We start from the raw sequence: 12,454 nt of genomic DNA on the forward strand, positions 1-12,454 counted from the left end.
ATTCCAAGGCCCAGACGTGTCCCCATTGGCCCATTCCCAGGGTCTGGGGAAAACAAAACAATGTGGTCATCATGAATGTTTAAAGTTTCTGTAGTGCAAGGAGTAGTTTTCTGATGAGGGATACTGTACCTGTAGTAGCATGAAACTATTAGTTTTTAAAATTTTGTTTTATAGTATCAGAGATTGACTCAAAGACTTCACATTGAGCTGTATCACTTACACACGCACCTCTTAAAATTTTTTTTTAATTTTGAGGGCTGGGATTTATCTCAGTAGTGGCACCACACCTGCCTTGCCAGCGCAAGGTCCTGAGTTTGGTCCCGAGTACTGCCGCCGCCCCACCCCCGCAAAAAAAATTATTCAGGCTTGGCTTTGAATTTTCGGTCCCTTCTCAGCTTCCTACGGTGCTGGGATTACAGGTGTGAACCACCGCATGTGGCAAAACTATTTTTAAATTGTTTGTTTTAAAATGTCCAGGCTGAGGCAGGAGGATCACTGGCGAGTTCAAGGCCAGTCTGAACTACACAGGAAGACACCCCCTGCAACCCCATATACAGAGTCTTATGGAAATCAGGGTACTTTTCTAACTTCCTTGCAACAGGCCTTTGCTTTTTCATGAGTACAACATTTTTAAATTGGAGAACCTTACTTTGTGAAATTAATACTAGAGTATTGCTTACAGGCTTCGACTAAACAGTCAAATACATCATCTGATGTTGAAGTTGAAGAAAAAGAAACTAGTGTTTCGAAGGAAGACAGTGATCATGAAGAAAAAGCAAGCAGTGAGGTATGTTTCATCTCTTGCGTCCTAATCCCATTTTGTTGCCAGGAAGGAATAGTAAAATTAGTAACATGAGTTGAGTGTGGCAGAATAGGAAGTAATTTTTTTTTTTTTTTAATACTGGGGATTGAAGTCATGACCTTGAGCTTTCAAGACAGGTGCTGTGCCATTGAGCTAACTCCCCGGTCCAGGAAATAATTTTTGAGGTACTTGAAAAATGAATGAGAACACACAGAGGTTTATTCTCTCATATAATATACAGCATTACAAAACAATCTGTGCATCCTTGATATGCATTGTATTTTACTTTAATTCTTTAGTGGTATTGAGGATTAAACCCACATTAGGTGAGTGCTGTACCACTAACGTTATATCCCTGTCCTTTCTTAAAATTTTTATTTTGCGCAAAATCCAAGGTTGGCTTTGAATTTGGCACACTCCTGCCTTAGCCCACTGAGTACTTGGAATTACAGATGTGTGATACCTGCCTTGGATGTCTTAACTTGCACTTACTTTTATGTGCAAAGCACGAGAACCAGAACCAGCTATAGGGTGGATCATAGTTTGATCCTTTTTTTTTTTTTTTTTTTTTTTTTTTGGTACGGGGGTCAAACTCAGGACCTTGTACTTTTGGGACAGGTGGCAGCACCATGGAACTAAATGCCTGGCCCTTCTGGGAGCATTTTTTAGAGGAATATTGTGGGATAGATTTACTAGGAGTAGTAGACTGAATTTTTTGAAATCTAGGTTGTTTCTATCACTTTGTGATTATCTCGTTTAACCTTTCTAGGCCTCATGAAATGATTATAGGATGATCTCTAAAATCTCAGCTACCTCTTAAAATTCTCAACCCTAACATTCAGAATTCTGCTGTAGAAGTGTTTTTATAAATTTAAATAGACAAGTTCTAGTGTATTAGCAAATGTGACATTTTGTATTTGAGCTGACGATGGAAATGTATTTTTTTTCTCCTGAGGAAGATGCAGCTACTACTTTCACTTGATAATGTTAACAGTTTGTGGGTTTTTTGTTTTGTGTGTTTTGTTGTTCTTTTGTTATAGTGCTGCAGGTTGAACCTAGGGCCTTTAATAATACTGTACTAAGACTGTTAATATTTATAATCTTAAAGGTCAGAGAAGCAAAACAAACTTCCCAAGCACCGTTAGTGAAATGTTGGTGATTTTTAGTTTAAGAAAGTGTCTTTCGTTCTTGGCATAATTTATTGTTTCATCTGTGTGTGGGTGTTTTTTTTTTTCTTCTTAGGATATGACTAAAGCAGTTGACATAACCACTCCAAAAGCTGCCAGAAGAGGGAGAAAGAGAAAGGTAATTTCATTGACCAACCATATAAATCTTTAAAAAACTTTTTTGAAGTTTATTTGCATATAAGAGATGATAAAACCTTATTAAAACTTGACTTTTTATTCTTTTTAGAGGTTATGTTGTTTACTTAGCAAAACTGTTCCTGGTTGACATAGCTATAATACCATTGAGTTGAATCATGAAGGAAATAAAATGTAAAAGGCTATTGCTTGATTACCAGTTTTCATATATTTTAATGACTGCCTCACATTTCTCTGTAAAGTGGATAGTGACTCACACATAGTTACAGTGTAACTGAAAGGACTAAATGATGGGGTGCTTGTAAAGCGTACAAATCCTAGTCCTTAAATACTGGTTCTCTATAAGTGTCAGCCATTATGATGTTTACTGTTACAATATTTGTATGAAGTGAGTGTGAAAATAGGGGCTGAGTATCTGGTTGCCTTTAATGTGTTCTTCCCTGTGAGTTTTGTTTACACGTTTTTCTGACCTGTTTCTGTCCATACTATTATATGCCAAAGATATAAAGAAAACCAAGAGTTGAATCTCTCTTGAGAAAGTGTGGAAAAAATAGTTACAATGACTCTTTATCTTCTCATATATATTTGGGAAGGGATATGATAAATGTAACAAGATCTTAAAAGACAGGCAGAATTTTAGCCAGGTGTGGTGGCACATACCTGTAATTCTGCCACTTGGGAGGCTGAGGCAGGAGGATTGCTGAGTTTGAGGCTAGTCTAGACTACATAGTGAGTTCAAGACCTAAACTATATAGCAAGACCCTCTCTCAAAAACCAAAATAACAAGCAGCAAACAAGACTGGCAGAATTTTCTCAGGCATCTAGTTGGAGCGAGGACTAAACATTACATATGGTACTAGAGAAAAACTTCTTTTGCTTACAGTGTTGTATTTCAGTACAGTGGATCTCAGTTCATGAACTTAATTTGTTCTATGATTTTGGAAAACATGGTCACGGTTATGTTTGTCATCAGATGTAGAGTTTGCAAACAAAAGCATTGTGAACTGAGGTACCACTATATTACCAGACTTTACAAGTTAGAGGGAGATGGGTATAAAACCCATGTTCCAGTGTTAGCCTGAAGAATTGGAACTTAGAGAAGTAATGGGAAACCACTGAATCATTTTACATTTTATGTTTTGGTACCAGGGTTGAACGTAGGTTCTTGTGCTTGCAAGGCAGGCGGCGGAACCACTGAGCCAAATCCCTAGCCCATTTTACATTTTAGATACATCCTTTGTTAAGGTAGTATGATGATAGGGATTGGAGTGGACCTGTGAGACTGGTTCCCCAGAAAGCTCACTCAGTGCTCACTGACCTAGGCATGGACTTGAAGAGCGAGCAAGGAAGGCAGGTTGCTGCTGTCAAGACCCAGTGTAGATGTGCTTTGATTCATTGCACTTCACTCTGTGTGCCTTGCAGTACTAAGCATGTTTTACAAATTGAAGATTTGGAAACCCTTCATTGATTAAATCTTTCAGTGCTATTTGTGTCAGATTTTTGGTAATTATCACAGACTTTATTCAGTCTTTTTTTTTTTCTGGTACCGGGGATTTAACTCCGGACCTTGTGCTTGTGAGGCAGTGGCAGCACCACTGAGCTACGTCCCCAGCCCCCAGACTTTATTACTATATTTGTTACGGAGATTTGTGCTCACTGATCTGTGACATTACTGTTGTTAATTGGTTGGGGCACCGTGAAACTGCACATATATTAGACGTTGAACTTAGCTGATATCGTGGGTGTTCAACTGCTCTTTTTGGGGGGGCTTGGATCCCCTGTTCTGAGACATGGACAGTATTTAAATTGAAATTAGGCCTGTTAATAACCCTACACTGGGTTCTAGTTATTTAAGAGAAAGGAAAAAGTCCCCTGCTTGCTTGTCACTTTTTAAATTAGAAGATAGAAATAATTAATCTTACGAAGTTGTGTAAAAATCCTAGGCCTCTTGGGCTAGTAGGGAAGTTGTAAATGAAAGGGAAAAGTGCTGTCCTACTGAACAGCAAACCACCTTTTTACTGATAACGGAGATAGTTTTAGTGGTCTGGATGGAAGATAAGCCAGCCAGTCACAGGGCTGCCGTAAGCTGAAGCCTAAGACAAGGGAAAGCTTGTGTTTGTCTTGTGTGAAGTCTGAGGAAAGTGAGGAAGCTAGCTGCAGAACAGACTGAAGCTGACAGAGATTAGTTGTCAGGTTTAAGGAAAGAAGCTGTCTCTGTCTAAAAAGTTCAAAGTGAAAGCAGTAAGTGCTGTTACAGAAGCTGTTGATATTATTCTGAAGATGTAACTAAGATAATTGACAGGAAGTGTACCAAACAGCCAGCTTTCAGTATAGTGGAAACAGCTTACAATGGAAGAAGATGCCATCTATGACAAAGTTGGGTAAAGTTAGTGTCCAGCTTCACAATTTAAAAGGACAAACCGGCGTGGTGGCGCACACCTGTAATCCCAGCACTCGGGAGGCTGAGGCAGGAGGATCGCTGTGAGTTCACAACCAGCCTGGACTACATAATGAGTTCCAGGTCAGTCTCAACTACATAGTGAGATCCTGTCTTTAAAAAGGTGGGGGGGACAAACTGACTCTTGCCTAGGGTTTGGTGCAGCTGGTGACTTGAGGCTGAAGCTAGGGCTCATTTTTCATTCTCAAGATCCTAGGGTCTTTAGGTATTTTACCAGATAATGATGGAACAAGGCATGGGTGACAGCATAGCTGATGATAGCGTGTACTAAATATTTTAAGCCAACTGTTGAGTCTCACTGCTCAGAAAAATAGATTGTTTTCAAAACACTATTACTCGTTGACAGTGTACTTCATCACTCAAGAGTTCTGAGGGAGATGTTCAGTGAACTTAGTGTTTGCATACCTACTAACACAGCATCCAGTTTGCAGCCTTTATAGGTGAGCAAAGAAAATCGTTTCTTGAGGTGTGATCTATTCCTGTGGAGGTATTAGAAGCACAGTTGAAAAACAACAAAGGATTTATTAATAAACTTAGTTGATAAAGCAGTGGCAGAATTTGAAAGGACTGACTCCAGTTTTGAAAGTTCTCTTGGTAAAATGCTATCAGACGTCATCGCATGATATAGAGAATCTTTTCTGAAAGGAAGACACTGTTGACAGGTCAGAGGGTCATACTTCATTGTCTTATTTTAAGAAATTACCACGGTGACTAACCTTTAGCAGCCACCAGGCTGACCAGTCAGTAGTCATCAGCATCAAGGTAAGGCCCTGCACCTGCAGAAAGGTTGTGGTTTGCTGAAGGCTCAGATGATTGTAGCATATTTAAAGCAGTTTTTGCTTTTATTTTGTATTTTTGTGATACTAGGGATTGAATACAGGGCCTCACATATGCTAGGCAAGTGTTGTACTACCAACTTAACTCCTTAGCCTAGTAAAGCACTTTTTTTTTTTTTTTGGTACTGGAAATCGAATTCAAGACTGCGAAACAGACAGTGGAACCACTGCGCTAAATGCCCCCAGTAAAGTACTTTTTTAATGAAGTTATATGCTTTTTTTTTTGGTACCAGGGATTGAACTTGGGCCCTTGCACTTGCAAAGCAGGTGGTGGAACCACTGAGCCAAATCCCTGGCCCGGTATGTGCTTTTTAAGGCCTAACACTGAGTAGTCTAAAACAGTGTAAAACCTAACTGACAAATTTGTGAAACCAAAAGATTTGTGAATTGCCTTATTACACTTGTCTAGAATGGATCCTACAATATATACAAGGCATGTTTATGAATATGTAAAATGTGAGGATTAAAGTGGAGCATTGACGGGTTAGAAAAGGCCTTGCTAAGGAGTTGGCATGAGAATGGAAGTAAAGATGGCAGGTTGTTTTTGTTTGGTTTTGGTTTTGGTACCGGGGCTTGAACTCTGGTCCTTGTGCTTACCAGGCAGGCAGCAAAACCACTGAGCTAAATCCCTGGCCCAAGTTTTGTTTTTGTTTTTGTTTTTGTTTTGTTTTGTTTTGTTTTGTTATAGTATAAATGAGAGATGGGATTTAAAAGCACAACGGGAGGTTAAGTTGATTATCAATTGAAAGTGGTTGGTGGAGTGGGGCAGAACCTGGAATGACTGGTGTGGTGTAGATAAATTGATTTCAGGAAGGCAGAGAACGGTCAGTTTTTGTTTTGGCGACTGAGATCAAAGTGAAGCACCTGTAGGAATTGTAATGAAAATACGTATCTTTCTAGCACCAAAGGAGAAAAGTGAAATGTTAGCGGTGTAGTCCTGATTTAAATACAGATGGGATAGATGATGTCAAGAGGAAATGCTTACTGGGGTGTATGCAGAAACTGGACTTCTGGGTGAATAAAGAAAATAGGTGACTGCAAAATTAGGTTGAGAATGAACTGCCAGGAAAAAAGCAAGGGAGTATGTCATGCTAAATAACGGAGAGGGAAATTTCAAGATCCAAGGAGTGATGAAATGTTCTGTTGTGGATTGGGTCTGGTAAGATACTGACAGGCTTTCCCCCAAGATACTTTATAGTTTTATTAGGGGAATGATAAGGATGTAATGAAGTGGGTTGGAGAATAAAATGTTTAATGGTAAAGTTGAAATCTTGGAAGGAAAAGAAATACAGCAGTTTAGCAGGGATTTACATAGGTAAGGGAAAGAATTTATAAAGTGAAAAAAAACAGTAGATGCCTAAACATATTTTTTCTTGCAAAAGTAGCAAAGGTGGAAGCTGTGAAATGAGTCAATATAAATTTATTTTTTGTAAGTATATGCTGGGTGAGGTAAGGGAAGGCACGTTTGAAGGAATCCACTCAAGGTAAAGATGGACATTTTAGTCCTAACACAGAAAGGTGGAGGCTACACAGATCTGTAGGGAGACTTGGAAATTAAGGGAATTTCTTCCTGTAGGACTCAGTCGCCCTCCTTCAGACCGAATCCAAAGCAAGACTTTCAGGCACGGTACAAGGCCTGAAGAATGGATTAAAAATTTGTGCTAGCTATTCAGGACCTGAAATAAGAGACAGAGTAAAGGAGTGATGAATGGCTTTGAAATCCCAACAGATTACGTAAAATGAATGCATGTTTCTGCAGTCCTTTGCCTAGTTCAGGCCACCCCAGTAGGGTGCAGCAGTTTGAGAATAATGGGACACGGAAGGTAGAATTTTGTGATAATCCTCACGGGGACAAGGGAGCAGCTACAGCAAAGCTAAAGATGCAGAGGGCTTTGAGGAAGCTTTATCAGTGGTAGTTTTAGGAGGTTTGGGGCTTTTTTGGTACTGGGAATTAACCCAGGGTCTTGACAGTGAGCTAAGTTGCCTAGTTGGCACTCAAACTTGAGATCTTTCTGCCTCAGCCTATGTGCCATTGTGTCTGTGGGTTTGTTGTTGTTGTTAGGCAAGGTTTTGTGTGTTCCAGGTAGGCCTTGTGTCTGCAGTCCTCCTGGTGTAACCTCTGTAATGTCGGATTATAGGTGTGAGCCTCCATACCGGGCTCCGTAACGTGGCGGTGTTGACCTCTGGAGTATTTGTGTGTGTCTTGGGTGTTTTTGGTCTTTTGAAACTATGTCTTGCTGTGTAGTTCAGGCTGTTCTTTGAACTCTATGTAGCTCAAGCTGGCCTGGAACTCTTAGCAATCCTCCTGCCTCAGCCTCCTGAGTCCTGGGATTACCGGCACGTGCTATGATGCCCAATCTCAGGAGGTTCCTGCCTATATTGTAGCTGTAGGCAAGATAAGGAAGGTAGTAAGGTTAAAAAGTAGGGCAATAAATGGGGAGAAAATTAATCGAAGGTTAGACATCTCAGTGAAATTAAGTAAAATATGGAAGAAATTAATTAGTTATATTTAAATACGTATATAAAGTCACTAGGCTTAAAATTTTATTTTCATGAGGAGTAATGTTTTTATTGCTGTTTTTATTTTATAGTCTAGAATTACAAAACTTTAGAACCTAGCGCCTTTGCATTGAGCTGTATCTCCAACCCTTTTTTTGAGTTTTTTGAGGCAGGGTTTTGCTGAGTCACTAAGCTGCCGGCAGTGGGCTTGAATTTGCAGTTTTCCTGTCTCAGCCTCCTGGAGTTCAGAGATTAATGTATTGGCATGCCTGTCTACCCCTGGCTGAGGACTTTTTTTTTTTTTTTTTTTTTTTTTTTTTTGTACTGAGGATCGAACTCAGGACTTTGTGTTTGTGAGGCAGGTGGCAGCACCACTGAGCTAAATCCCTGGTTTCCATAAAACTCTTTTAGAAAGGTAGCAGTAATTACTAAGCATCAGTACCCTTGTCAACATTGGGCATGTTTAGAAATCAGATCAAGTAAAAGGCAGCTTCAAATTTTTTATTTGTAAAAGTTGAATTATGCATGTCTTGAGTTGTCTTTTTTTTTTTTTTTTTTTTTTTAACTGAAATTAGTGTTGAATTCTAAACAGTTGGGGAATAGGGTGCGGAGCGGCTCGTGGTTATAATCCCAGCTGCAGTGAGTCCAGGGCCAGGCTGAACTGCGTAGTGAGACTTTCTCAGAAAACCACTTCAGTGGCCTGTCCATGCTTCAGTTTCTTTGCTTTTGCAGTTACGATCGTACTGTTGCCTCATTTTCCCATTTCCTGTCCAGTTTGTGGTTCTTAACCCTTATTCCACTGCAGTGCTGAAGTCAGCAGTACTGATTCTCATTTGGAATCATCTCTTCAGGAGAGTTATACCAGAATTTATGAGAGGGCATTGTAGTTCGCAAAGAGCTTGCTTTATGGGAAAGAGGAATAACTCCTATGGGAGAATGTCAGGTATCAGTGCAAAAATAAAATGTGTACATACTAACAAATTTAGGGAATTAGAGTTCTTACAGCATAATTACATTGTATTTTGGTTCTCATATTATTATGTAAAGAATATTAGCTTTATTTTTTATTTTTTAGTAGTGGGGATGGAACTCAGGACCTTGAGCTTGTAAGGCAGGTGGCGGAACCACTGCGCTAAATCCCCGGCCTTGGCCCTTTATATTTTAGGAATGAATTGTTTTTTTTAGTTTGAGAATTTTTAAAAGGTGAACTTTATTTTTCTTTCTTTTTGGTAGCAGAACATTTATTTTGGTAAATTTTAGGCAAACAGTGATAACAGTCATCATAGGAAATTGGCAACTGTACACGATACATCCCGCCTCTTTTTTCCCCTTTTCCCTTACCCCTCAAGCCCCCTCCCCAAAATGGTAAATTTTAAAAACAAATAGTTTTCTAGGATTCTAAGCAGAGTTTGAGGATGTTGCTCTGATAAGCTATCTAGAAATAATAAAGATTATAAAGAAATGATGCTTATACTTGCTTGGCTCATGTTAAGAACGTATATTTTTGCTGTCGAATTAAAGTTTGAACACATACTATTTGCTAAATACTGTTTGTGATTCAGGCAGAAAAAGTAGAAACCGAGGAGGCAGGAGTAGTGACAACAGCAACAGCATCTGTTAATCTAAAAGTGAGTCCTAAGAGAGGCCGACCTGCAGGTAGGCTTATTACTTAAATATTTGTTTGGCTTGTGATTAGTATTCCAGTCCATTAAAAGTGTTCTGAAATGAAGTGGATAGCCTCATTGCTTAATGACAGAGATTCAGATAAGTCTGAGAATGACCTCAATAGGCTGTGTAATCTAATCTAGTCTTACGGGAACACAGGTGTACGCACTGTTTTTGACAGAAAAGTTATTGTTACATAACTGTGTGCAACATAGCAAAGGAGATGCAAATGGTTTCTGCTTATTCAAGTCGGAAATAATGTCACTTTTTTCATTGTTTGAAGGGCCTCTCACAAGGCATAAGCTTTCTCAGTGGAGTCGTATACAACATTTGCTTAATATTAACAGATGTTAGTATTTAATAATTTAATTGGCTTTATCTATAAGAATGTAACATATTCCTCTCTTCATTGCCTACTTAGTATTTTAATATGGCAAATTGGAAATCTCATGGGAGGACCTTCCTAATACAAAGTAAAAGAAAACTAACAAAAATTGAGCCAGGTTTTTTTCTATTTCATAATAGAATTATTAATGAAAAGAGTTAACATGTATAATAGCCAGAAAAAAACCCTGAGAATCTTTTTTACATAATATTTTGGAACACAGTACAGTAATAATGGATCAGATTAATGGTGTTAGGAAACTTGGTGAGCCGGAGATTTAGCTCAGTGGTGCTCCTGCCTTGCCTTGCAAGCACAATGTCCTGAGTTCGATCCCCGGTACCAAAAAATAAAAAAAAATTAAAAAAAAAAGGAAACAGTGCATACTGATACAGACTCACAAAGATGACTTTGTAAGTATACTTAATATTGTAATATGCCTAAGTATTGACTGTAAGTGAATCTAAAGTTGGATTTGTGACATCACTATTAAAACAACAGTGAAAAATGCTGTTTTAAGCCCTTTTAGACATACTCAGGAGAAATTGAAATTTATGCTGTTCTTAAATGTTTAGCTTTTACTCACTGGATCTGTGGAGATGCATTGTTTTTAAACTTGTGGGTCATATCTATAGTAAGTCACTAAATGATAATTTTTATATAGTATATATATATATTATTTGTAATCTTTTATATATGAGATTTGAATTTTTACAGGAACTGGTAGTTAATGACTTTTTTTTCCCCCCCACATGAATGTTAGCTACAGAAGCCAAGATTCCAAAACCAAGAGGCAGACCCAAAATGGTAAAACCGCCTTGCCCTTCAGAGAGTGACATGTGAGTTTATCTTAATGTGTAATCATGAGACCTTCCAGTCTGTGCATATATCACTTTGCATTTTTGTTAGGATGTGTGTTGCTATAACTATTTTGATACTTGTAAAATATACAGGGTAAATGTGAAATTTTTTGTAAAAAGTTAAAATTGTTAGGCAATCAAGTATGTGATTATTATTTTATTGGTTAGTTTAAGACCTTTTCGTGGTACTGGAAGACATAAAATTACTTTTTGCCATGCAGGGTAAATCTATAAATGGGAAATTGGTCCAGAAACTGTGCTGAGGGCCGGGGGTTTAGCTCAGTGGTTCCGCTGCCTACTTCTCAAATGCAAGGTCCCAAGTTCAATTCCCCGTACCAAAAAAAAAGATACTGTGCTACAGTAATTTTAGATAAATTTTTAGCAATGTCTACAAATTTTCATCTTCTCCCAAATAAGTGCTTTATTTCAGAATAGTGCTACATGTATTTTTGTAGTGAAAACTTAAGACTTATTTAAAATTTTTAAAAAGTTTGTTTTTTGTCCCTTGTCCCCACCACCCCACACACTGAAGGATCCTGTTTTACTTTGGCTTTTCTGGGAAAATTTTAGACAATGGAGGCAAACCTTTTTTGTGGCTATTGTTTATTAAAGATTTTATAGGGAAGGCTCAAGTGAAATATATCATTAATTGATTTACATCTTAGCTACTTGCAAAGCTGAGGCAGGAGGATCACAAGTTTGTGGCCAGCCTGGGCAATTTAGACCTTGCCTAAAAAAACTTAAGTTAAAAACAAGGAATAGATTGGGCCAGGGATTTAGCTCGGTGGCAACCGTGCCTGCCTTCAGAAAGTAATAGATTTACAGTGTATTGAATGAACTTTTTTGTTGTTTAAAGGACAGGTTTTAAGGCACACTTTATAGAACAATACTGCAGAGCTGGTACTTTCAACCAAAAAGATAAATTTTTTTTATGGTCCTAGGCATTATATCCAGGGACACACTGCCTCTGAGCTGCATTCCTGGCCCTTTTTATTTTATATTTTGAGATAGGATCTTGCTAAATTGCCAAGGTTGCCCTTGAACTTGTGACTCTCAAATAGCTAGGATTATAGGAATGTATCCCCATATCCATCTGACCCCCCCTTTTCTTGGAGTTCTGAGGGTAGGTATGAGGTTTCACATCCTGACCACACATTCTATCTACTACTAAGCTTTATCTCTGTCCTTCAACCAAAATGTATTTAAAGAGTTTATTTTATTGAAAATCTAGCTGTTAAAGTGTTTTTAAAATAAGCTAGATGCAGTGGAATGCACCTGAAGTTTTCTGGTTGAGGCAGGAGCATTACTTGAGCTTGGGAGTTTGGAGCCAACCTGGGCTACATAGACCCTGTCTCAAATAATAGCATGTAAAACCAATATATTGCTGGGCATTTGGCTCAGTAGTTCCACCACCTGCCTTGGAGGCTCAGGGTCCCAAATTCAATCCCCTGGTACCAAGCAAAACAAAACAAAAAACAAACCAATATATTGTATATTTGAAAATTAAGAAAATGGATTTTATGGATACTTAGCACAAAAAAAAGCTTAATTTAGCCATTTCACACAATGTATAGATGCATGAAAACATGTTGCATGCTAGAAATATATACAGTTTTTACTTGTCAGTTAA

General features: G+C 38.4%; 1 protein-coding gene across 4 annotated transcripts in view; it reads left to right on the forward strand.

Annotated features, from left to right (window-relative positions):
* The window catches only part of Psip1 (PC4 and SFRS1 interacting protein 1), a 44,489-nt gene that overhangs the window by 18,656 nt on the left and 13,379 nt on the right, over positions 1-12,454 (forward strand). For all 4 annotated transcript variants that reach the window (XM_010630952.2, XM_019208466.2, XM_010630953.3 and 1 more), the window contains exons 4-7: positions 683-787; positions 2,045-2,107; positions 9,480-9,573; positions 10,728-10,803. In XM_010630952.2, coding sequence (XP_010629254.1) covers positions 683-787; positions 2,045-2,107; positions 9,480-9,573; positions 10,728-10,803 — 338 coding nt within the window. The remainder of the gene's footprint in view (positions 1-682; positions 788-2,044; positions 2,108-9,479; positions 9,574-10,727; positions 10,804-12,454) is intronic.

The sequence above is a fragment of the Fukomys damarensis genome, unplaced genomic scaffold (assembly GCF_012274545.1).
Source record: "Fukomys damarensis isolate Sample0158 unplaced genomic scaffold, DMR_v1.0_HiC HiC_scaffold_31, whole genome shotgun sequence".
Taxonomy (NCBI): Eukaryota; Metazoa; Chordata; class Mammalia; order Rodentia; family Bathyergidae; genus Fukomys; species Fukomys damarensis.